This window comes from Gigantopelta aegis, chromosome 13, assembly GCF_016097555.1.
Source record: "Gigantopelta aegis isolate Gae_Host chromosome 13, Gae_host_genome, whole genome shotgun sequence".
Taxonomy (NCBI): domain Eukaryota; kingdom Metazoa; phylum Mollusca; class Gastropoda; order Neomphalida; family Peltospiridae; genus Gigantopelta; species Gigantopelta aegis.
In genome coordinates this window covers 16,999,597-17,026,348 of record NC_054711.1, presented here as the reverse complement: position 1 = coordinate 17,026,348, position 26,752 = coordinate 16,999,597, and the positions used below count along the sequence as shown (strand labels likewise).

The window sequence follows — 26,752 nt, the reverse complement described above, 5'->3', positions numbered from 1 at the left end:
GTCACCGATATTGGCTGCCGTGTTTTTTAAATACATTTTTACTCTTTGGGCAACATACACACCATTTGTTGTGTCATTACTGAGGTCAGGTCATAGGGCTTCACGTGCACAATCAGAGCAAGCTGTTGTAGTGCGCCATGCCCAACACCTTGCTCTGAATGTGCACGTGTCATTACTGAGGTCAGGTCATAGGGCTTCACGTGCACAATCAGAGCAAGCTGTTGTAGTGCGCCATGCCCAACAGCTTGCTCTGAATGTGCACGTGTCATTACTGAGGTCAGGTCATAGGGCTTCACGTGCACAATCAGAGCAAGCTGTTGTAGCGCGCCATGCCCAACAGCTTGCTCTGAATGTGCACGTGTCATTACTGAGGTCAGGTCATAGGGCTTCACGTGCACAATCAGAGCAAGCTGTTGTAGCGCGCCATGCCCAACAGCTTGCTCTGAATGTGCACGTGTCATTACTTGCTGTAGCAGCTTGATATAGTCCAGTTTAGGAAATAGTTTTTCATAAAAAAAACCTACAAAATTCTGATATGCTTTTTGAAAATTTTCTATGATAATTACACATAAGTTGACCTCTGTAGTGTTTAAATAACCCACTGGTTTGAAGTAACTTGTTATATGTAGTACTATCTGATAACAACTGTGCTAGTGGTATGGTGACACTTGCATAACAGCAACATGAGGCAATTGTCAGGCATAGGGGCCATTAATTTAAAAAAATTGTTTTCGACCTACCGGTATGTTGATTTTTTACACAGTACATATCAGTTGAGAGCACTGCCTAAAATGAGTAGTCACACGACCCTCTCGACAGAATATATTCTGACATAGAAACTGTATTGAAATGCATGAAGTAATTAATGGTGGTGTGTAACCGTAACAGTAGAGAATGCAAATTACTAAATCAGTGATTATCATTTTACGCAAGCTTGCTCTTGCTCGCATAAGCTTGCAAACAAATTATTACCACAAGGGCAAGAAAAACGAAAAAAAAAAAGTGCTCTCCTTGTATACCAATATACTTTTTAAATATCAGGTAAGTTTAACAATGGCTCACAGATTTGTCTTTCATTTACACAATGAAAGCAATTGCTCTCGTACATAATTTCGCTGGGTGCAGTTTATTTCTCGATCACAATCGATTTTTAAACCATGGAAATAATACATTTTGATGTGACCTATAGATTAGCTACTACATCTATAAAGATATGAAAAAATGGCATATCATATGGAAGTAAAAATAACATGGATTATCTATTCTAAAGGTTTAATAATAACCTGCTCGCTAAAAAAACCCTCACCACCCCCACCCCCCAAAAAAAAACTAAAAAAGAAAATCTGACCTAGATTGCAGCTTTAATTCAGAAACCTTTGACAATAATGACAACTAAAACTCACAGGAACTTGCAAGTGATCTTCAAGGCCCATCAGCAAGTTTAATTTTAGGATACCCAAATGACATGATATTTGTCAGGGTTCGCAGCGGTCTTTAAATTCCTTCAAAGTCTTTGAATTTAAAAAAAATATCTTTTAGGTCTTTGAAAGTGTTCGACTTGTAATAAAAGTCTTTAAAAGTCTTTAAATTCTCACAAATCATAGCCAATGCAATGTTATCTTTTACAGCTGCATGTACTTGATTATTTTCCAGTTACATACAATGTAGGTTTAATCTGTCATAACGCATTGTGAAAAAAGATAAATGTTTTGCCATGGACAGCAACGTAAACGAACTGATTTGGTATTTTTATCGCATTCTATTGTCTTTGACCGTTGTGTAAAAGTCTTTGAAAATGGCAGGTAAAAGTCTTTGAAAGTCTTTAAATTTGTTTAGTCCTTATGCCTCAGTCACAAATGCATTGTAAGTGGGTAAGATGCCCATACGACGTGTCAGTCCGTAGGGTCCCAGTAAACAAACCAAATCAAACCCTACGATTCTTTCCCGATGTTGCAGATGCCAGGATGCCGTACGGTTACCCCCCACCGCACGGCAACCGGTGTATTTGTGACCGAGGCATTAAGGCTATGAACTCTGTTTATATACTGTACAGACTTGCTGAAGAGCACTCTGAAGACCATTACCAGCCTGTGCGACCGGAAACAGACCTGCGTACCTTGGATAACGTTGTTTTCTGTCTCGAAGGCTGAGGTGTCTTACTCGTGTACCCGACCGACTGGGTCAACTTCATCGCATTGTTTGAGCTGCCTATGAGAAATCTCCTAGTGGAAACTTGGAGGCAGTCAGGACTACATGTACTGCAAACCTAACGTAGAAAATACCCACCACTGCTAAAGATACCAAGCATTCTGAGAGTCAGTGTGCGATTTTGAGGAGAATCCGGGAGCCTGGGACTTGCAAAAATCATATAGGACTCTCGGGCTTGCCTATCATACCAGCCCGCAATAGCTTGTAAAAGTTATTTGTACAAATTACATTGATTCTTTGAAATGACACAGTCAACATGTATCTCAAATCCTAGAAAACCACAGTCTTGAATAGTGATCTTGTCCATGGTTTCAAAACATTTAGTGTATCTTCTGTGCTACTGGAGATGCACGGCAGGGCTCGCCGTGTTGGTGGTGGGCTCTCAAGATTTGCAAACAGGAAGACCTAATTATATAATAACACTTACATTTTATAAGCCAAAATCGCACACTAAGAGTACTGCTAAAGCAATACATATTCCCTACAGAACTCAGTGGTGTCGTGATTAGTAGGTACAGGGTTCACAGCCCGGTACCGGCTCCCACCCAGATCGAGTTTTAACGACTCAATGGGTAAGACCACTACACCCTCTTCTCTCTCACTAACCACTAACAATTAACAACTAACCCACTGTCCTGGACAGACAGCTCATCACTATAGCTGAAGTGTGTGCCCAGGATAACGTGCTTGAACCTTAATTGGATATAAGCATGAAAATCGGTTGAAATGAAATGAAAACATGTTCCTACCGCGCCCAACAAATGTTTGTATCTCCTAAGTTCAAGGGCCATAACTCTGTGAAAAAAAATGGGTAAATTACCATGAAAGTTAAACTTGATCTGTAATAGTACATGATAAAGCTATACACAAAATTTCAGCCTAATATCTCAAGGTATTGTTGGAAAAAACCATCTAGGAAACTATATGTTGGAATGACGGAAGGACAGACAGACAGAAGGATAGAGACGAAACCTATAGTCCCCTCTGGTTGGACTGGTAGGGCACTAATAATCATTGACTTTTACTAACTATTTATTTTAGGACAGGGATTCATGCAAATGGCAAAACCTGTGCCCAATTTTTCTATTCTTATAGTTCAATCAAATTTGTGGGTTGGTGTAGAAAGTACAACGTGGTTGTCATCCAAAGTTCAAACACAAATGTCTCCATGTTACATGGGGGTATTCCATAATTACATAATGCTCCAGGGGGCGAGGGGTATTGTTGGTTGCAATTGTGGGGAATGGATGGGGTTGCAAGGGTTGCGTAACATTTTCAAAATGATGTCTCATACATATTCATGAAGTAAAATGCAACTAGACATTACTGTTTTGCTCTTTAGCAGATGATTTTCTATCTAGTATTATGATGAAACTAAACAATCATTAACACCAAGAGAAAATGTAATAATATTGGTCAACTTATGTGATAATGAGCAAGAGAGAGAGAGAGAGAGAGAGAGAGAGAGAGAGAGAGAGAGAAGAGAGAGAGAGAGAGAGAGAGAGAGAGAGAGAGAGAGAGAGAGAGAGAGGCAGAGACAGAGACAGAGACAGAGAGAGAGAGAGAGAGAGAGGCAGAGACAGACAGACAGACAGAGAGAGAGAGAGAGAAAGAGAGAGAGAGAGAGAGGCAGAGAGAGAGAGGCAGAGACAGACAGGAGAGAGAGAGAGAGAGAGAGAGAGAGAGAGAGAGAGAGAGAGAGAGAGAGAGAGAGAGGAGAGAGAGAGAGAGACAGACAGACAGAGAGAGACAGAGAGAGAGAGAGAGAGAGAGAGAGAGAGAGAGAGAGAGAGAGAGAGAGGGAGAGAGAGAGAAAGAGAAAGAGAGAAATTGTGTGCGGGTGTGTGTATGTATTTATGATCATAATGTAATTTATAGGAGGAAGTGGACTTAATGTTACAAAACATTACTGGGAGGAGAACAGTATATACCGGTATAAAACAAAGCCAAATTTACAGATTTACTGATAAATTGGTTTAGCTGTGTGATTTAATAAAATAAGTATAATATTAATGTGTTGGGTAGGTACGAATTCCTTGGGACCAACAATGGCACCACCAAAAAACAAAACCCCTCTGTTTACGTAACGTTATCTAAATTTGATAGGAAAAAAATGTGGACCTTTGTTAATTTTGGGAGAGGCGGTGTGTACACACCAGTCGCACCCACTCTGTGCCTTAGCCTGATAAACACAATCAGACACCTCATATTTTGTCCGAATTTACAATCTTGAGTTAAACACACCTAAAATGTTTTTCGACGAAGACCATTTGTAATTTCAGCCCTTAATGAATTCTGTAAATGTGACTATCATGAGTAAACATCTGAGGTGAATTCTGTCTCCAATAACCAGTGGTCGGAATCAATACAAAGGGCCATGCTACAATGTTATACACATGACAAATGGAAAATGCCTTGTGTTTATCGCAATTTCAAAGTCAACACCTGTTAGGCCGATTCAATAACACAGAATTATAGTCAGTGGACAGCGTGGAGAGATCCATTTAATTAAAGCAACCATACATCATCACCATCACTAAATTTAAAGGTGCATTATCAGTTGTGGAACAGGAAAAGTAATGAAAATATAAGCCCATTTGGTGTCTAACATATGGATAGAGTTTAATACTGAGAGAAAGAGAGAGAGAAAGAGAGAGAGAGAGAGAGAGAGAGAGAGAGAGAGAGAGAGAGAGAGAGAGAGAGAGAGAGAGAGAGAGAGAGAGAGAGAGAGAGAGACAGACAGACAGACAGACAGACACACACACAGAGGGACAGAGACAGAGAAAGAGTGAGAGTGTGAGTGTGAGAGAGAGACAGACAGAGAAAGAGCGAGAGTGTGAGAGAGAGATAGAGACACAGAGAGAGAGAGACAGAGAGAGCGAGACAGAGATAGTGAGAAAGTGACAGAGAGAGAGCGGGGAGGAAGGGAGGAAGAGAATGATGGAGAGTGAGAGAGAGGGGAGGGAGAAAGTGAGAGGAGGAGGGAGAGAGAGAGACAAGAAAAACCCAAACTATCAACAGAGTGTTATTGATTTTATAATCCAAATTTTTTTCCTGGTTGTAATGTGTGATGGATATGTTGTTGAAGTAAAGAATCTTTCCATGCCAAAAATAAATTTCCCCCCCCAAAAACAAACAAACAAAAAACAACAACCCCACAACAACAATTCAACATAAATGTTTTGTCTATTAGAATGGGCCAGTGCCATAAAACCAGGGGAATGGTTGAAGTATGAAATATATATATATACACTTCTTCAGGTGACAGCCTAACACAGGTTTGAATGTACATTATTAAAAAACTTTCATTCTGGCTAACTGAAGTTTATTTCACATCTGTCTCCACACTTATAAAACTTTAAAAGTCTCCACACTTATATAAACTTTATAATATATCTATATATATATATATATATATATATATATATATATATATATATATATATATATATATAAATATATATATAAATAAATATATAGACCTGCGACTTTAATAAGTCTCAAGACTTCAACATCCTGGTTTATATGCCTTCAGTTTCGAGACATGCATTTAAAGTTCTATAAGCACAAACTGAACCTAGACCAATATATATCATCAATATTACATAAATACATACACGCTCTCTCTCTCGTGTACAAACTCACATTAATACAGGCAATGAATACATATCACTGATCGAATTTGGCACTTCTACAACTAATTCAAAACCAAATGACAGATATTTCCAGGTTTTACAATCTCCCTTTCTATGCAATGGTATTAAACATGTACACTGTACATTGGCCACATTCACCAATGTATTACAATGTATTACAATGGATATGTAATACTTTAAAGTTTTGCATTGTCCCTTGAATTAAGTTATAGCTATAATACAACATTTTACTGTTATGTTACTTGTTTAGTCTGATGGCCACTTTTATGGAATTACAGTACATAAAATGTCTAAATTTGCATTTACTTTCATTTCTTGTTTAAGTCACAAACTGAATTGTAGTTATAGCTATTGTGCAACATTCGACAGAATTCTATACTTAGTTTAATGGACACTTTTATGGAACTACAGTAGCCTACGTAATGTTGCTTCATTTGTATTTAACATTCATTTCTTCTTTAACTTATAAAACTGAATCATACATTTTCCTCTGAATATTGTTTTAATACTGAATATTTGTTTTACGCAAAAGGAAAGAGGTCCTTTTTTGCCCCCCGCTCCTTCCCCTGCATAAAGAATTTTCTTTTCAAAATATATTTTTTTTAAATATTGCTTGTCACAATTTAAACCCTCTCTGCATAAATTATTCCTCACGCATCTGGCAAATACATAAAATATACCGCGTATTTTAAATTGAATGTTTTGTCTAACGCCACCAATAGAGCACATTGATTTAATTTTTATTTATTTATTATTATTATTGTATATCCCACTGCCCCCTCTCCTTTTACTCCTTTGAATTCCATCTCATTTCTTCCCGATCTGGCAACTCTGCCCATCTTTCAACTTCTTTCGCTGTCCACCTCCACATCCCAGTCCTTGTCTCTCCAACCACAACAGGTGCTTGTCTCTTGTGGCTATTCGTGCCACACACCTGTCATCCCCCATCAACTTTTAGCTGTGGGCTTAGTCTGGACCACTTTGGAGAGTGTTCAGTAGTTACTTCTGGCATTGTTAAGAGGCACTTGTAACCACCTACTATGCTCCCATCTAACGGCGGACGTTAGTTAGTGCCATGGGTCAGACCAGCTTTATTAGCGGCAGAGGATGAGGATGCCAGGTGGGTGCAGGGAAGTACACAGAGACTGCACCTATAGAGGACACTGAGACAGGTAGGCGATGGTGTGGACAGCTCAAAAGACAGAGTTGGAGGAAACTGACAGAAAGGGTCGAAACGGAAAGAAAGAAAGAAATGTTTTATTTAACGATGCACTCAACACATTTTATTTATGGTTATATGGCGTCAGACATATGGTTAAGGACCACACAGATTTTGAGAGAAAACCCGCTGTCGCCAGTACATGGGCTACTCTTCCGATTAGCGGCAAGGGATCTTTTATTTGCGCTTCCCACAGGCAGGATAGCACAAACCATGGCCTTTGTTGAACCAGTTATGGATCACTGGTCGGTGCAAGTGGTTTACACCTACCCATTGAGCTTTGCGGAGCACTCACTCAAGGTTTGGAGACGGTATCTGGATTAAAAATCCCATGCCTCGACTGGGATCTCAACCCAGTACCTACCAGCCTGTAGACCGATGGCCTACCACGACGCCACCGAGGCCGTTGATCGAAACGGATTGAAATCATGGGAGAAACTGGAAAGTTTTTTATATTAAGATAATGAGAATGACACATTGATTTATTAATCATTGACTATTGAATGTCAAACATTTGATAATTGTGACACATAGTCTTCAGAGAAACCCTCTATATTTTTGCACTATCAGCAAGAGATCCTTTGTATGCACTTTTCTCACAGCGCGAAACATTTTGTTTTCAAAATCTTGATTATAAGCAATATTTCTAGTCAATTGAAAACTGATTAGCAATTACTGTTTAATGTTTTAAAAGTGTGTCGTGATCGATCTCTGAAACTTGTGTAGCGATTCACGAAGCGATACTCAACAAAATGCAGGCACAACAGAAGCCAGTACACATCGTGAAGCTGACTGAGATTGCGGGCGCAAAGCAAAGTTTCTATGGGTTTCGGAGGTATGCTCCTTCATAAAATATTGAAAACTGGATGTCCTGAAATGCAATTCCCTGCATTCTACAAGTAAAATTAATCTCTGCATTAACAGTTACTACCAATAATATTTTTGAAATGTTCCCTGCACAGTACAAAAAAATTCCATATAAGGCTATTTGTTGTTACATTGTTATTTTGAAAGTTAAAGTTTATTTTGTTTAACGACACCACTAGAGCACATTTAGTAATCATCAGCTATTGGATGTCAAACATTTGGTAATTCTGATATATAGTCTTAGAGAGGAAACCTGCTACATTTTTCCATTAGCAGCAAGGGATCTTTTACATGCACCATCGCACAGACAGGATAGCACATACCTTTGATACACCAGTCGTGGTGCACTGGCTGGAATGAGAAATAACCCAATAGGCCCATCGATGGGGATCGATCCTAGACTGACCGCGCATCAGGCATGCGCTTTACCACTGGGCTACGCCCCACCCCTGGTTACTAGTTACTGTAGACCTTGGAATTGCATGCTGTGTACAGTTTGGAGTGGACTACTGCATGGTCACAGATAATCACACACATGTACATGCTCTCAAGTTGATGTCAGGAGGCCCCAGGCAAAGAAGTCAGTTACTTTAACAACAGATGTGCTGGTTACCATGGGATTCAATTATCACATGCCAAGAAATTCAAGGAGTCCCGTCATTCTCATCTTTCTATAAATAAGTTTTTTTTGCCATTAATTTCACTTTTGTTTTGATGTTACAAAAAAAGTAAAAGTTTTTTGGAAATAACCCCCAAATACTATTTTTGTGTGCAATTTGCAAATCAATGAGCTTAGAAATAAATAACTTGTAGTAAATTTCATAGTATGAAAAAATGCGTTCCCTGTGGGACGGATTATAGAGTCAAACAATTCCGACAGTACCAGCATATTTTTTACCATCAAGCATACTGACTTTAGTTCTTAAGGAAGAATACAATTTTTTTCTGGCTATTAGATTTTATTCTTTTTTATCATAAAACACACTGATCTTAGTTATTAGGCAGAAAAAAATATTTCTGGCTACGATATTGATTTTACTCTGTTTTTTTAACCATCACTTTAGTCATTTATTAGGAAGAGAAAATTATTTTCTGCTTTTTTTTACCATCAAACACACTGATTTTAGATATTAAGGAATATACATGTAAGATAAAATATATCTGGCTATTAGATTTGTTTACCACCAAACACCCTGAGTTTCATTAATTATTAGAATAAAATATTTCAAGATATTTAAATTAGCAGTTTACTAAAATCTACCAGCAATTACATGTAGTACAATCTTTCAGAAACCAAAATGTCGATAAAAAGAATCACTAATTGTATAAATATAACTTGCTGAGATTTCCACAAGGATTAATGTTACCTAATTTTCATTAATAGAAATGCTAACAGGTGGGGGTGGGGGCACAACACCAACTCACATGCCACCCACCTGCCCCAGTCATTAGAAACCATGGCAACACCACTGATCCAGACACAAAACTTGACTCAGTGCATCATGCAGACTGTGATAATCCCTAGCTGATTTTTCTTTCTTAAAACTTAATTCTGTGCTTATAGCCAATTAAGGTTCAAGCATGCTCTCCTGGGCACACACCTCAACTATCTGGGGCTGTCTGTCTGTCCAGGATAATGGGTTAGTTGTTAGTTGTTAATTGTTAGTGGTTAGTGAGAAATAAGAGGGTGTAGTGGCCTTACACCTACCCACTGAGTCGTTAAAACTCGCTCTGGGTGGGAGCCGGTACCGGTTTGCGAACCGTGTACCTACCAGCCTTATGTCCGATGGCTTAACCACGTCACCACTGAGGCCGGTAACACCAACTCACATGGCACCACCACTGATCTGAGATGCAAAACTTGACTCGATGCATCACACAGATCTTGATATAATCCCTAGCCCATTCCAGCTTGTACCTATTAATGTTAATTTCTCAGGTCATATATTTCTTCTGCTGATTTCTATTGATGTGTATTCATGTGGGTACAATCAACCTGTAAGTTAACAAACTGCTAAACATCACTGGATTGACAGGTCAGCTGGAGTCTGTCTGTCTCTGTCTCTCTGTGCGTTTGTATGTGTGTGTGTGTGTGTCTGTCGGTCTGTGTGTGTGTGTGTGTGTGTGTGTGTGTGTGTCTGTCTCTCTCTGTCTCTCTTCTCCCTCCCTCTCCCCCTGCTCTCTCTGTTCTCTCTCTCTCTCCCATGCTCTCTCTCTCTCTCTCTGTCTCTCTCTCTCTCTCTCTGTTTTTTTTTTAAATTTAATATTATTTAAGCAAGAGGGTTGTTTTAAAGAAAATACAATATTAGTTGCTGTGTCAATTACCACCCCTACCCTCCAAAAAAAAAGAAAAAAAAAAGGCCCAACAAAAACCCAAGACAAATTGAACACTTTATTGAGGCTCGTTTTATTTTTTATTATAATCCCTTTCTCCCTTTCTAAAACTACCAATAATGTACATGTAGGCACATATACATTACACTTCTTACAAACTATTGTGCGTGGGATTATTTTAAAACGAAAACCTGCCGATAACAAAAGCCTTTTAACGAACTTAAGTCTATGGATAGTCTCTATACCTTGATCACAGCACATTTTTATTGATTATCTCCATGGTAATATGTTGACAGCATGTCACAGTGTTAAAACTATAGCAAAACTGAAGCCTTCGTACCCATGCACATTTACTATAGTAAACCTAATTAAGGGTCATACAGAGTTGATACAACTAAATCATACGATGGGGAGGGGGAGGAGGAGGGATGTGGGTGGCGATTGGAGAAATATTTACCACATGGTGGGTGTACAATTCAGACTGCTAGGGCTTTACAGAAGGGTAGAAATGAAAGGAATGTTTGTTTAACTGACACCTTAGCACAGTTTGAACTATGAGCATTTAGTACAGATCTAGATAGAGAGAGAGAGAGAGAGAGAGAGAGAGAGAGAGAGAGAGGGAGGGGAGGCAGGGAGAGGGAGACACAGAGAGAGAGAGAGAGAGAGAGAGAGAGAGAGAGAGAGAGAGAGAGAGAGAGAGAGAGAGAGAGAGAGAGAGAGAGAGAGAGAGAGAGGGAGGGAAGAAGGTAGATAGGTAAAGATCAATTAGTTCCCAATGTTAGTGAGATCTGTACAGGGGTTCAGGGATATTTTACTTATAACATTTTAAAATAAGATGCCCAGATACCAAGTGTTGTATGATGAATTAAAAAACCCACAAAAAAAACCATCCTTAAAAAGGGAACTTCCAATGAGTGGGGGGTGGATGGTTCACGGGACCCATGATCAAATACGGTAGTCAGCCTATTAATACAGAAAAATATTAACCAGCCAACCAGGCGTATATATATTCATTATACATTAATCTACCTGTGCCGGGACTACTTTCAGGCTACAGCACTGTGTGGTTGTGGTCTGATAGTGGAATACACATCAATATTTTACTGGCTGGTGGACAGAACAATATGTGTTTCATAGGACTCAAACCATGACTGAACACCGCTGAAACCGAATCTACAGATTGTGCAATCATTTGTACTGCAATCCTTTGAGCCATATTTTTACATGGGCGTGAAATATGTTTTTTTATTACTACAACCATTATGTGATGATGTTACTGCTTTGGTATATAAACACAATAACCATAGCAAGAAAACAGATCGATATGAAATAAAATATTTACGGTAAATCTGCATTTATCGGATAACTTTTAACTTTTAACATTAGGGTGGGGTTTTTTGTGTTTTTTAAAAGATCCCTTGCTGCATAAGGAAAAATGTAGCGGGTTTTTTCTGATTATGTGTCAAAATGACCAAATGTTTGACATCCTTCTAGCCGATGATTAGTTAATCAATGTGCTCTAGTGGTGTCATTAAACAATATATACTTTACTTTTAAAAAAAGTGGATTGTTTTTAGACATATAGACATCAAAAACAACTGAGGTAGTGTTTAATTGTTCCACTGAATTAATTTTAAGTATTACCATACTGAGTGTGTATATTTAATCCTTTTGTAAGTGGGGGTGAGATGTAGCCAAATGGTAAGCGTTCGCTTAATGCACGGTTGGTCTAGGATCGATCCCCATCAGTGGACCCATTGGACTATTTCTCGCTCTGGACAGCCAGTGCACCACGACTGGTATATCAAAGGCCGTGGAATGTGCTATCCTGTCTATGGTATAGTGTATATAAAAGATCCCTTGCTACTAATCGAAAAGAGTAGCCCATAAGTGGCGACAGCGGGTTTCCTCTCAATATCTGTGTGGTCCTTAACAAAATGTTTGACGCCATATAACTAAATAAATGTGTTGAGTGTGTCATTAAATAAAACATTTCCTTCTTTCTTTTATTACTAATTTTTGTTTTAATTCACATGCTAAGGGGAGGTAAACATTACCCCTCTTGAACTAGTCTCAAGGAAGTGAGGGGTTAAGCCATCGGACATAAGGCTGGTAAGTACAGGGTTCCACCTTATACACCCTCTTCTCTCTCTCTAACCACTAACAAACCGACCCTTAACTCACTGTCCTGGACAGACAGCCCAGATAGCTGAGGTGTGTGCCCAGGACAGCGTGTTTGAACCTTAATTGGATATAAGCATGGAAATAAGTTCAAATGAATGATAGGGAGCTCCCCTTAAACCACACATTCTGAAACATACTGCTTTTCATTGGTCCAGGTCATGAGAGATGAAACCCATGTACTGCTTCCATATAGGTTATTGTACTCTAACTGAAGACCGGCCTCGGTGGCGGCATTGTTAGGCCATCGGTCTACAGGCTGGTAGATACTGAGTTCGGATCCCAGTCGAGGCATGGGATTTTTAATCCAGATACCGACTCCAAACCCTGAGTGAGTGCTCCGCAAGGCTCAATGGGTAGGTGTAAACCACTTGCACTGAACAGTGATCCATAACTGGTTCAACAAATTCCATGGTTTGTGCTATCCTGCCTGTGGGAAGCGCAAATAAAAGATCCCTTGCTGCCTGTCGTAAAAAAGTAGCCTATGTGGCGACAGTGGGTTTCCTCTAAACAAAACCCAGTGTCAAAATGACCATATGTTTGACATCCAATAGCTGATGATAAGATAAAAAAAATCAATGTGCTCTAGTGGTGTCGTTAAATAAACCAAACTTTACTTTTGCTTCCATGTAGGTTATTGTAGTGAAAGGCAACGGGCAGGACATAGCCCAGTGGTAAAGTGTTTGCTCAGTGTGCGGTCGGTCTAGGATATCTGTGTGGTCCTTAACCATATGTCTGATGTCGTATAACCCTAAACAGAAAATGTGCTGAGTGAGGGCGTCATTAAAATAAAACTCTTCTTTCTTTATTTCTTTCTAACTGACTAACATCTCATTTTTACCACTGGAATACATTGTCAAACATTTCGAAATTCTGACATAGTCTTAGAAAGGAAACCCGCTAAATGTGTTTTTCATTAGTAGCAAAGGATCTTTTAGATGCACCATCCCAAAGACAGGATAGCACATACCATGGCCTTTGATATACCAGTCATGGTGTACTAGCTGGAACTAGAAATAGCCCAATGGGGCCACCGACGGAGATCGATCCTAGTCTGACCACACATCAGGTGAGGGCTAATTACCAATGAATTCAACAGACCAGCAAAAAAAATCCAATATTCAAACTGTGTTTATAACACTTAAAAATTAATTTGACTGTCGATCTTGCAACACGTGTGTAGTATGCAAACTCCAATGATGTTGTATGCTATTATTAAATTATTGACATATTTCGGCTGTTACACTGTAGTGGATTTCATTTCAATAACAATGCGTTGGAGTATGCATTGCATCTGATACGTGTTCAACAATTGATAGGCAATGCATCAACAATACAAATAAACACTGGCATTGATATTTGAAGAATTTTAGTACCGTGGCAACAGTGAGGATGTTTAAAATGCAGGGCATGGCAGGCATAGATCAAGATTCTGTAATCTGTGGGAGGGGTATTATTAAGGAAGGAAGGAAATATTTTATTTAATGACTCACTCAACACATTTTAGTTACGGTTATATTGCGTCAGACATATGCTTAAGGACCACACAGATATTGAGTGAGGAAACTTGCTGTCGCCACTTCATGGGCTATTCTTTTCGATTAACAGCAAGAGATCTTTTATATACACCATCCCACAGACAAGATAGTACATACCACGGCCTTTGTTATACCAGTTGTGGTGCACTGGCTGGAGCGAGAAATAGCCCAATGCTTCCACTGACGGATCGATCCCAGACCGACCACGCATCAAGCTTTAGTGATTTACACGTAAAAGATTTTTGCAATTGAATGGCGTATCAGCAAAACACCACATACACCACCATTGATATACAAGTCATGAGGCACCAGTTACAATGGAAGACAAAATTTAACTAATATATAGGTCTTCCACTTTGGATCGAACACAAACACATGACCCACCATACGCCTCTTTGCCAAGCACGTAAACTGCTCCTACCACATCTATGAGGCAGGAATCTTTCTAAGCCCTTCCCAACATACAGGAGAGCATGTAGCCTAACCTTTGTTACAAAACGTGTGACTGCATGAGCACCGGTCACAACAGATAGGCATACCAACTGATCCATCGAGGAACAATCTCAACCAAGACCAATGTTCTAACCACTGAGCTAAATCACACTTGCACGCGAGTTAAAAGAGACGTGGCATGAATTTGTCGCCGTGGTAAAGTGTTTCCTACCAACTGCCTTTTTCAATCACTGAAATTACAGGTACTGATTAATTATGTTTTTTGTTTGGAATATCGGTGTCTGTGTATTGTTTGTGCTTCTTGTCACGACATAATTAAAGGGACATACCCTAGTTTTTAAACACTAACGCATATTTTTTACTATTATAACTGTTTTTGATAACTTAAATCATACTTTACTTAGATTTTATTCTTTAGATATTAATTTCTGTACATTTGAAATGTTTTTGGTCATCCTGGTGTTTTTAATATCACAAAATGCATTTCTCATATTTTTAAAAATGCACGTGCATCTGAGAAGTAACAGTTATGGAGTCGAGTTTTAGTCTATTTTTAGTGGGTATTTTACCATTTCAAAGTCACAGACTCATGTTGCACTCAATTGTAACTTTATCCAAATGTGTTACAGGTTTGCAGATTAACTAAACTTAGTGTTCATTTTAACGGGTTGAACTAGGGTCTGTCCCTTTAACTAAACTTAGTGTTCATTTTAACGGGTTGAAACTACGGTCTGTCCCTTTAACTAAACTTAGTGTTCATTTTAACGGGTTGAAACTACGGTCTGTCCCTTTAACTAAACTTAGTGTTCATTTTAACGGGTTGAACTAGGGTCTGTCCCTTTAACTAAACTTAGTGTTCATTTTAACGGGTTGAACTAGGGTCTGTCCCTTTAACTAAACTTAGTGTTCATTTTAACGGGTTGAAACTACGGTCTGTCCCTTTAACTAAACTTAGTGTTCAATTTAACGGGTTGAAACTACGGTCTGTCCCTTTAACTAAACTTAGTGTTCATTTTAACGGGTTGAAACTACGGTCTGTCCCTTTAACTAAACTTAGTGTTCATTTTAACGGGTTGAACTAGGGTCTGTCCCTTTAACTAAACTTAGTGTTCATTTTAACGGGTTGAACTAGGGTCTGTCCCTTTAACTAAACTTAGTGTTCATTTTAACGGGTTGAAACTACGGTCTGTCCCTTTAACTAAACTTAGTGTTCAATTTAACGGGTTGAAACTACGGTCTGTCCCTTTAACTAAACTTAGTGTTCAATTTAACGGGTTGAAACTACGGTCTGTCCCTTTAACTAAACTTAGTGTTAATTTTAACGGGTTGAACTAGGGTCTGTCCCTTTAACTAAACTTAGTGTTAATTTTAACGGGTTGAACTAGGGTCTGTCCCTTTAACTAAACTTAGTGTTAATTTTAACGGGTTGAACTAGGGTCTGTCCCTTTAACTAAACTTAGTGTTCATTTTAACGGGTTGAAACTACGGTCTGTCCCTTTAACTAAACTTAGTGTTCATTTTAACGGGTTGAAACTAGGGTCTGTCCCTTTAACTAAACTTAGTGTTCATTTTAACGGGTTGAAACTAGGGTCTGTCCCTTTAACTAAACTTAGTGTTCATTTTAACGGGTTGAACTAGGGTCTGTCCCTTTAACTAAACTTAGTGTTCATTTTAACGGGTTGAAACTAGGGTCTGTCCCTTTAACTAAACTTAGTGTTCATTTTAACGGGTTGAAACTACGGTCTGTCCCTTTAACTAAACTTAGTGTTCATTTTAACGGGTTGAAACTAGGGTCTGTCCCTTTAACTAAACTTAGTGTTCATTTTAACGGGTTGAAACTAGGGTCTGTCCCTTTAACTAAACTTAGTGTTCATTTTAACGGGTTGAAACTACGGTTTGTCCCTTTAATGCTGGCAGAAGCCCAAACTGGATTGATCTTCCAAATAATTTTGTATGTATATCAAAAAAAAAAAGGAGATATGTTAGGAAATAAAATGAAGTTTAAGCTACTACAAACATTTGTATGATCAGAAACACATTGAATTTACAGACACTGTTAATATAAACAAGAAAAAATATATATAGACAGTGATTTCCCTCAAAACTGGTACATTTTTCATGGTCCATTTTTAAATACCACCATGAAACATAACTTCAATAAACCAGACACTCCATAACACCAGACTTTTTCTTTAGTCCAGGGCTCCAACTTACCGACGGCACTGACAGCATTTGCCGTCGTTGAGATATAAATAGGTAGGAAAGTATCACCGACGTCACTTTTGTTGGGTGCACCTTCTGTCAGTATTTAATATTTGAAATATGTTTACATACAGCAAAATAACTTTTCAGTCATGTTTATTTGCTGCAAATGTCACTTTTAAAAAAATTTGCCATAGGCAGGCTCAAAATTGCCCTCAATAGGCCACCCATGACAATTCTTTAAAAAATTGGTGTGGGAGACAAATTCTAAAGTTTGAGCCCTGTTAGTCGAATGGGTGTTTGGTTTTAAAGGTCTTTCACTATAATATGTAATTAGTCATCAATAACACTGTTATTATGGTTAGTTAAAAACATCAAAAAAGTGTATACTACCAAATCAAATCCCACTGACAACAATAGTAACATATGTGACTAAAACTCCTACCCAAAGCGTATCAATCGACATAAACACCACAGGTAGTAAATACTACCACCCCTCACTCTTAAAGTGAATCAGAAAAAATCAGGGGTCAAGCTGCTCATTGTGAGAAAACGGGTAGCGTCTATGACTACCCTAGTTCTGCACAAAATTTTAGTACTTTTTCTTTACAGGTACCCCTCACATGTTTCAAGCACATGGCTACTTGACACAGTGGTACTAGATGAAATAAAATGGCATACATTTTTAGCCTAGATGAAACAATTTTTTTTCACACCCAACACACTTAAATTTATTACTTGTGGTGTTAACTTCTCTATCAAAGGTTCGGTGAACCTTGAACTTTGACCCAGCCGGAAATTATTTGGTTTAGTACTACCTATAAGGGAAATAAGTGAGGAAAGTCTCTTTAAAAAAAAAAAAAAGAAAAAAAAAAGTGTTACCGCTTTTGTAAGTTTGGACAGCATTCGGACCATTCTGTGATCTGTTATAACCGCTAGATTTTTATTTAGGACAGTCTCTTTAAAAAAACAAAAAAAAAAAACAACAATATTTTTTAAAGTGTTACCATTTTTGTGAGTTTGGACAGTATGCAGACCACACCATGATAAGTTATAATCACTAGATTTTACGAAAGTCTTTAAAAAAAGAAGAAAAAAAAAGAAGAAGTTTTACCGTTTTTGTGAGTTTGGATAGCATTCGGACGACACCGTGATCTGTTATGACTGCCAGATTTTCCTCGTCTTTGGCTATGTTTGCGATTGCTGCACACACGCTGGCTAACACCTCTCTGTGCTCGGACTTGAGCAAACTGACAATCAGCTCCAGACCGCCGACAAACGAACGGACCATCTCACCGGCATCCTGCAGTAAAATATGGAGATTGTTGATGACGAGGTGTGAGATACAGAAATTATTCCATGAGTGAGTGAGAAAGGAAGGTATATATCAGGGGTGGGAATTGGTGAACTATAAAAAAGAGGAAATCTAGAGTGGTCCGGGGGCAAGGACGATTAAAATGTGAGGAAACACACTGTTCCATGAGAGGAAAACCGCGGATCCGAGGAGAATTCCCACCCCTGATCCATATATATATTTTAATTATTATTCTAGTAGTGTCTTGAATGAAAACAAAGTTTACTTTATTAAATCTTTCAGTCAGGACTTCAAATGGTTCATAAGCAAGGGGACAAACTTAATTTGCATGCTATTTATTAAAGACTGGAGTAAATCTCTTCTGAAAGAACTAAAATGGCTAACAATTAGTGGACAAAAAGGTTGAATACCAAAAAGCTATTCTTGTTTACAAATCTCTTAATGGTATATTGCTCCTCTATATATATATACAAAATATTTTCAGTAAAATATTATCTAACTATGGCTTGCGCTCCACAAATGACGGAAATATTTTGGCACCAACACCAAAAATGGAACACTTCAAGAAAACTCTTCAGTACTCTGGTGTTGCTATATGGAACAGCTTGCCCATTGATGTCAAAAGGTCTATGAGTCTTAATATATTTAAAATGAATTGCTTTAAATACTATTTTGATAAGATATAATCATCACTGTCCATATTGTTAAGTACTATGAAACTGAGTTGTATAAAGACATTTGCCTTTTACAATTATATATATTGTATAGTTTATTATATATATTATAGTTTATTATAATATTGTTGCAATCTGATTTGTATAGAAGATCTCGGAAAAATAGCTTTGTATTATTTGAGTTTCTTTCTTTAAATAACTTATTATTATTATTATTAGAATTAGAATTAAAAATTTGGTAAGCACAAAACCAGAGTGCCAGTGTGAATAATTTTTACATGCTCATATACCACTAGAGTTTCGAGCATGTCCGTCCCGGGGCCTGTCTCTGGATAGCCAGGGGCTTGTCCCGGGACAGAAAAAAATTAAGCGGACAATTTTGAAATTTACATCCAAATATTAAATCGTGGGCCTTTAAAATTTTGATGCACATCTCTAATATAATTAATAAAGAAAATTCTACTCATTAAATTTGGTCGCCAGATTAGATCGGGTGGTCAAAAAGAAATTAGATAAGATGGGGGGGGGGGGGGGGGGGGGGGGGGTAGAGTTGAAAATGGGCAGAATTTTAAAAATAGCAATTAGTAAAAAAGTTAATAGAATTTAAAAAAGAAAAATAAAAGAGAAAAAAGTTACAAGCCAAAAAAGAAAAAGAATTGATTGCTCGGTCGAATATTTATATAATTTGGAACATTTTAGAAGAACAGTCCAAAAATAAATAAGAGAAGGAAGAGAGGATCAGACTATTTAATAATATTAAAAAAAGAAAGTAATTTCGACATAAACTTTTGAACAAAACCAGAAGCATATTAGATACATACTAAGAGAGATAACTCTTATTTAAATCACAAAGAGCACGAGTTCCACAAACAAATTTACATACATTTACACATCAAAAATTCTTGTTAAGCTTTAATACTGAGTACATTTTTATTATTTAACCATCCACATTATTAAAAAATGTTTGTGTCACACACCATTCTTTGGTATCTTTTGAATATAATAGAAATTTGTTTGTTTTTCATTTTAACACTTAAGATTCAAAATGCTCCACAGCAATAACACGTGGTGACACACTAGTATGTTGTATGAAAGCAGCTGACAGAGATAACACACACATTTCTTAAAGGAACATTCCTGAGTTTGCTGCAATTTTTAAGATGTCATCGACTAACAGAGACTTTTTAAAGATTGTAATTACATATCAAATATATATTTCTGCCTAAAATATTAGTGGCTGTATATTAAACTAGTTTCTGATCGTTCTAATATTTGTACTAGGTTAAATTTCATTTTATTTCTTAAAATATCTTTTTTCGTATGTAAGAAATTATTTGAAGACAAAATCCAGTTTGGGCTTCTTACAAATATTAAAACGACCAGAAACACATTGAATATATACACACTGATATTCTAAACAAGAAAATATATTTAATATGTAAGTTTAATCGTAGAAATATTTTATTAGTTGGAAACATCTTATAATGCAGCAAACTCAGGAATGTCCCTTTAAAATTGTAGTTGTATATTTGCTATAGTAAAAGTTGTTACAGTACATAATTAAAAAAATTCTTCAACATTTTAAGATTTGAATTAAACTCTAAAATAATTTTTTTCTGGTGCAATTAACTGGTAGAATAGTTCTAGAAAAAATGTCTACTACACATCTCTAGATATTAAAGCATTCTTTTCATTGTGTTTTTTGGTCTTATCATCCAAGCTGTTATCTGTTGCTTTTATCAAATGGTGCTTGCGACATCACATCATTTATTATATAACATTTAGAGAAATATCTTAAAATATCAGTGAAATAAAAGTGTTATCAGTCACTCAGTGATGATAACACATTTTAGAGTGAAATTTCACTGTAAAATGTGTTATAGTCACAGTAGAAAGTATTATCTTCACTGTAAGAAAGCTGGAACTATTTTGCTGCTGGCATTTTAAAAATGAAGGTAAATTGCCAAAAGTTATATAATAAACAGAAAATTTCATGTTTTTTGTCAAATATGATTTATATCTCGTCTCGTGAAGTTTGCAATCATATCACACTCGTCGCGCAAGTGTGACTCGTGAGATATAATTGCAAACTTCACTCGATGAGATATAAATCATATTTGATAAAAAAAACATGAAATATTCTCTATATATTTAGCTGAGGATTGACTGACAACACAGTACAAAAATAAAACACAGTGAATTTGATATAATAATATTGAAATTATAAGTTTTAGATTAATTGCACAAGAAATATTTTCTGGAACTTGTCCTTTTAGAATAGTTTTTTTCTTCCTGATAGTCATCTGAAGAAAAACCTTCCACAAAAGAACTTATCCATAAGTGTATACAAGAGAGGTAGAGCAAAATCTAAAATTTGGGCAAAATGTGCTAACCTGAGATGTCTTTACAATGTATTGCCATCATTCTACCCCCAAAATTAGTTGTAATACATGTACAAAGGCGTAGTCATTCGTTTGCAACCCTATATAGCTGTTTCGAAGTAATGCTTATATGAATAAATGTTGTTATCCAGATTTCAGCTATTTTCGTTTAATTTGGGCAAAAACCAGCCTGCCCCCGCTACAAATATGGGATCCGTACATGACCTATGAACCTATCCCCAAAAACTATTATTGTAATTGGGACTACTCTCAGACATAAACTATTAGTTCTGTATAAATAACAAATGTTACCTTAGCGTTTTCTATACATGGACAGATGGCCCAGGCAGCACTTGCTTGAACCTCGGGATTCTGGTTCTTCAGTAACGACCACAAGAGTCGGACTCCGTCTAACTTGTCTATGATTCTGAAAACACGAAGAAGACAAAAATCAACAAAATTTTAAACGAACAAAAATATCAAAAACCAATTTTATTTAAATAAATAGCAGAAATACAAAAAAAAAACCACTCGTGATATATGATTGCAAACTTCACTCAATGAGATATAAATCATATTTGACAAAAAACATGAAATATCCTCTATATATTATCTTCATGATAAAATTATACTTGGTAAATATACTGTACTGTCAAAACAGGCCTAAAATTTTCACCAGACATTAATAATTTTAAAAGACACAAAAATTAATGGGATTCAAATGGAACAATTAGCCCAAACCCCCACAAACCCACTAAATTAATATTTGTATTTTTTGTTATTCAATATGTTTCTAAATTTTTCAACAGGTAAACATAACAATCAGTCGTGACGAAACCTTTCATTCTGAAATCAAAACCACCACTCAAACAACATATATTCAAACTACTGACAAAATATAGGTGATTAAAACTAAGTGCAAGAAACATTTTGTTTAACAATACCACTAAAGCACATTGATTTATTAATCATTGGCTATTGGATGTCAAACATTTGGTAATTACGACTTGTAGTCTTAGAGAGGAAACCAGATACATTTTTCTATTAGTAGCAATGGGCCTTTCATAATATGCACTATCCTACAGACAGGATAGCACATACTATGGCCTTTGACCTGAACCCCCACCCCCAGTTACAAAATGAACTTGAATGAATCCACGAGGTAGTTCGATCCTGTGATGCAAGCACCTCAAGCGGAGCACTCAACCGACTGAGCTAAATGCCGTTCCTCATTATGGGCAGAGTGACACATAGTACTGCCTTTGATATACCAGTTGTGGTGCACTTTCTAGAACAGAAAACAGCCCAAAAGGCCCACAGACGGCGATTGATCCTAGACTGACTGACTGCATCAAGCGAGTGCTTTAGTTTATCACTGGGCTACAGCCTGCCCCTAATTGCACTAGTGCTTTATCAATCAAGGAAGGAAGGAAATGTTTTATTTAACTAGTAACATTGAGTAAGGAAGGAAGGAAGGAAATGTTTTATTTAACTAGTAACATTGAGTAAGGAAGGAAGGAAGGAAATGTTTTATTTAACTAGTAACATTGAGTAAGGAAGGAAATGTTTTATTTAACTAGTAACATTGAGTAAGGAAGGAAATGTTTTATTTAACTAGTAACATTGAGTAAGGAAGGAAATGTTTTATTTAACTAGTAACATTGAGTAAGGAAGGAAGGAAATGTTTTATTTAACTAGTAACATTGAGTAAGGAAGGAAATGTTTTATTTAACTAGTAACATTGAGTAAGGAAGGAAATGTTTTATTTAACTAGTAACATTGAGTAAGGAAGGAAGGAAATGTTTTATTTAACTAGTAACATTGAGTAAGGAAGGAAGGAAATGTTTTATTTAACTAGTAACATTGAGTAAGGAAGGAAATGTTTTATTTAACTAGTAACATTGAGTAAGGAAGGAAATGTTTTATTTAACTAGTAACATTGAGTAAGGAAGGAAGGAAATGTTTTATTTAACTAGTAACATTGAGTAAGGAAGGAAGGAAATGTTTTATTTAACTAGTAACATTGAGTAAGGAAGGAAGGAAATGTTTTATTTAACTAGTAACATTGAGTAAGGAAGGAAGGAAATGTTTTATTTAACTAGTAACATTGAGTAAGGAAGGAAATGTTTTATTTAACTAGTAACATTGAGTAAGGAAGGAAGGAAATGTTTTATTTAACTAGTAACATTGAGTAAGGAAGGAAGGAAATGTTTTATTTAACTAGTAACATTGAGTAAGGAAGGAAGGAAATGTTTTATTTAACTAGTAACATTGAGTAAGGAAGGAAATGTTTTATTTAACTAGTAACATTGAGTAAGGAAGGAAGGAAATGTTTTATTTAACTAGTAACATTGAGTAAGGAAGGAAGGAAATGTTTTATTTAACTAGTAACATTGAGTAAGGAAGGAAGGAAATGTTTTATTTAACTAGTAACATTGAGTAAGGAAGGAAGGAAATGTTTTATTTAACTAGTAACATTGAGTAAGGAAGGAAATGTTTTATTTAACTAGTAACATTGAGTAAGGAAGGAAGGAAATGTTTTATTTAACTAGTAACATTGAGTAAGGAAGGAAATGTTTTATTTAACTAGTAACATTGAGTAAGGAAGGAAGGAAATGTTTTATTTAACTAGTAACATTGAGTAAGGAAGGAAGGAAATGTTTTATTTAACTAGTAACATTGAGTAAGGAAGGAAGGAAGGAAATGTTTTATTTAACTAGTAACATTGAGTAAGGAAGGAAGGAAGGAAATGTTTTATTTAACTAGTAACATTGAGTAAGGAAGGAAGGAAATGTTTTATTTAACTAGTAACATTGAGTAAGGAAGGAAGGAAGGAAATGTTTTATTTAACTAGTAACATTGCGTAAGGAAGGAAATGTTTTATTTAACTAGTAACATTGAGTAAGGAAGGAAGGAAATGTTTTATTTAACTAGTAACATTGAGTAAGGAAATGTTTTATTTAACTAGTAACATTGAGTAAGGAAGGAAGGAAATGTTTTATTTAACTAGTAACATTGAGTAAGGAAGGAAGCAAGGAAATGTTTTATTTAACTAGTAACATTGAGTAAGGAAGGAAATGTTTTATTTAACTAGTAACATTGAGTAAGGAAGGAAGCAAGGAAATGTTTTATTTAACTAGTAACATTGAGTAAGGAAGGAAATGTTTTATTTAACTAGTAACATTGAGTAAGGAAGGAAGGAAATGTTTTATTTAACTAGTAACATTGAGTAAGGAAGGAAGGAAATGTTTTATTTAACTAGTAACATTGAGTAAGGAAGGAAGGAAATGTTTTATTTAACTAGTAACATTGAGTAAGGAAGGAAATGTTTTATTTAACTAGTAACATTGAGTAAGGAAGGAAGGAAATGTTTTATTTAACTAGTAACATTGAGTAAGGAAGGAAGGAAGGAAATGTTTTATTTAACTAGTAACATTGCGTAAGGAAGGAAATGTTTTATTTAACTAGTAACATTGAGTAAGGAAGGAAGGAAATGTTTTATTTAACTAGTAACATTGAGTAAGGAAGGAAATGTTTTATTTAACTAGTAACATTGAGTAAGGAAATGTTTTATTTAACTAGTAACATTGAGTAAGGAAGGAAGGAAATGTTTTATTTAACGACGCTCTCAACACATTTTATTTACGGTTATATGGCGTCGGACATATGGTTAAGGATCACACAGATATTGAGAGAGGAAGGAAGGAAGGAAGGAAATGTTTTATTTAACGACGCTCTCAACACATTTTATTTACGGTTATATGGCGTCGGACATAGGTTACCACACAGATATTGAGAGAGAGAGGAAGAAAGGAAGGAAATGTTTTATTTAACGACGCTCTCAACACATTTTATTTACGGTTATATGGCGTCGGACATATGGTTAAGGACCACACAGATATTGAGAGAGGAAGGAAGGAAGGAAGGAAATGTTTTATTTAACGACGCTCTCAACACATTTTATATACGGTTATATGGCGTCGGACATATGTTACCACACAGATATTGACAAGAAATCCACTGTTGCCACTTCATGGGCTACTCTTTTCAATTAGCAGCAAGGGATCTTTTATATGCACCATCCCACAGACAGGATAGCACATACCACAGCCTTTGTTACACCAGTCGTGGTGCACTGGCGGGAACGAGAAATAGCCCAATGGGCCCATCGACGGGGATCGATCCTAGATCAATCGCACAACAGGCGAATGCTCTACCACTGAGCTACGCCCCCCCCACCCCCAATCAACAAAGGACAGCTATACTAACAACATATTGTCGGGTTCTTCGGCACACAGCCCAACAGCCTTTGTGACATTGACGAGCAGAGCCTGATTAGTTCCGGTGAGCAGGCTGACCAGGTGAGGAATCCCACCAGCTTTGCGGATCTTGGTCCTGTTGGGCGGCGATTGTGCTAGTTCTCCCAGCGCTCCAACCACGTTCACCAATACCTGGGAAAAACAATGATATACTCTTTAAAAACAGTAGGGGAACCTGAAATATTAATGTTAATATCAACTATTAGACTGAACATACGTTTCGACCACAGACATCCTAGTAAAGAACGTTCAGGTCTGTTTATCAACACACCGAAACACATTCCATAGTTTGCACGTGTATCACGCAGTTGCCCCGTACACGTGTGTGGGGTGTCATTCTTGATTTTGACAATTTTCAGGAAGGTTGATTAATCACTGTGGAACATGATTTCTGTCAATCATTTTCATTCTGTTGATCATACAGTTGTTATTATTTTGTTTTTAGTCATTTTTATTGTTTGAATTTACAATTTACTGATAAAGAAACGTCAACTTTCAAATTTCGCTTTTGACCCCAATTTAATCGTCCTTCAAGATCTTTGGTGGTCATAAAACCTACTGTAATAATGAACTACCGGTTGTAATGTTTTCCCAATTTATTCACTATTATCATATAACCATTCCCCACAGCTAATATACCTTCAAATTTTGGCAATATATAGAGAATAATACATGAGTGGCTGTTAGATACCATTTATCTTGGAACGAGTTGTTTTAAAATGTATCTGACAAGTGAAAGCGAGTTGAATACATTTTTAAACAACGAGTTGTGAGATAAATGATATCTAACAGGCACGGATGTAGTATTCTATTTCTTACATATCCTCAAAAACCAGGTTTTAAGCAAATTTTAATATCTTTTTAGACTGAACGTTATTTACAGCCCTTTCACTTGCAGCTAACTTACGTGTCACAGACAAATGATTGTTAGGTTAACTATACTTCACAGTGTAATCAATTTCAATCAAGCTGTTTTTTCATTGGATGGTATGGCATTGGTGACCTGATCATCACCTACGAGCAGCCAATCGTATGTTATCAAAAATAACTAATGATGTTCTCACCAACATGTGTGTAAGAAACATATTTATTATCCACATAGTGGATCCAAGTCGAACAAAGGCTTTCAAATAGCATATCCTGAATTGGACAAAACTAGCCAATCACAGCAAAGCTGACGAATACTACTTGCGATTGCGCAATACTACTTTTGGTTTTTCGTTTTCGCATGGGTTTTTTTCCCTTCTTTGTTTTATAGACGAAATGAAAAAGCCCATTTACGCATAGCTCTCACATCCATGGAAATTGCAGTAAAAACAAAACCCACTGGTAATGGAGGCTGGGTTGGCATTTATCTGGGTTGGTAGTATTTCTCTATCTTTTATGAGAAAAATATGATAAATTC

At 36.6% G+C, this 26,752-nt stretch overlaps 1 protein-coding gene across 2 annotated transcripts in view; it reads right to left on the bottom strand.

Moving 5' to 3' along the window:
• Positions 1–26,752, bottom strand: part of LOC121387365 (outer dynein arm-docking complex subunit 2-like) — a 75,728-nt gene that overhangs the window by 24,920 nt on the left and 24,056 nt on the right. Inside the window, exons 16-19 of one of the 2 annotated variants that reach the window (XM_041518433.1) lie at positions 25,298–25,479; positions 21,341–21,455; positions 17,773–17,961; positions 2,117–2,266 (exon numbers count right to left, since the gene is read on the bottom strand). In XM_041518433.1, the coding sequence (XP_041374367.1) occupies positions 2,117–2,266; positions 17,773–17,961; positions 21,341–21,455; positions 25,298–25,479 (636 nt within the window). The remainder of the gene's footprint in view (positions 1–2,116; positions 2,267–17,772; positions 17,962–21,340; positions 21,456–25,297; positions 25,480–26,752) is intronic. The other variant, XM_041518434.1, reaches the window with a different exon arrangement.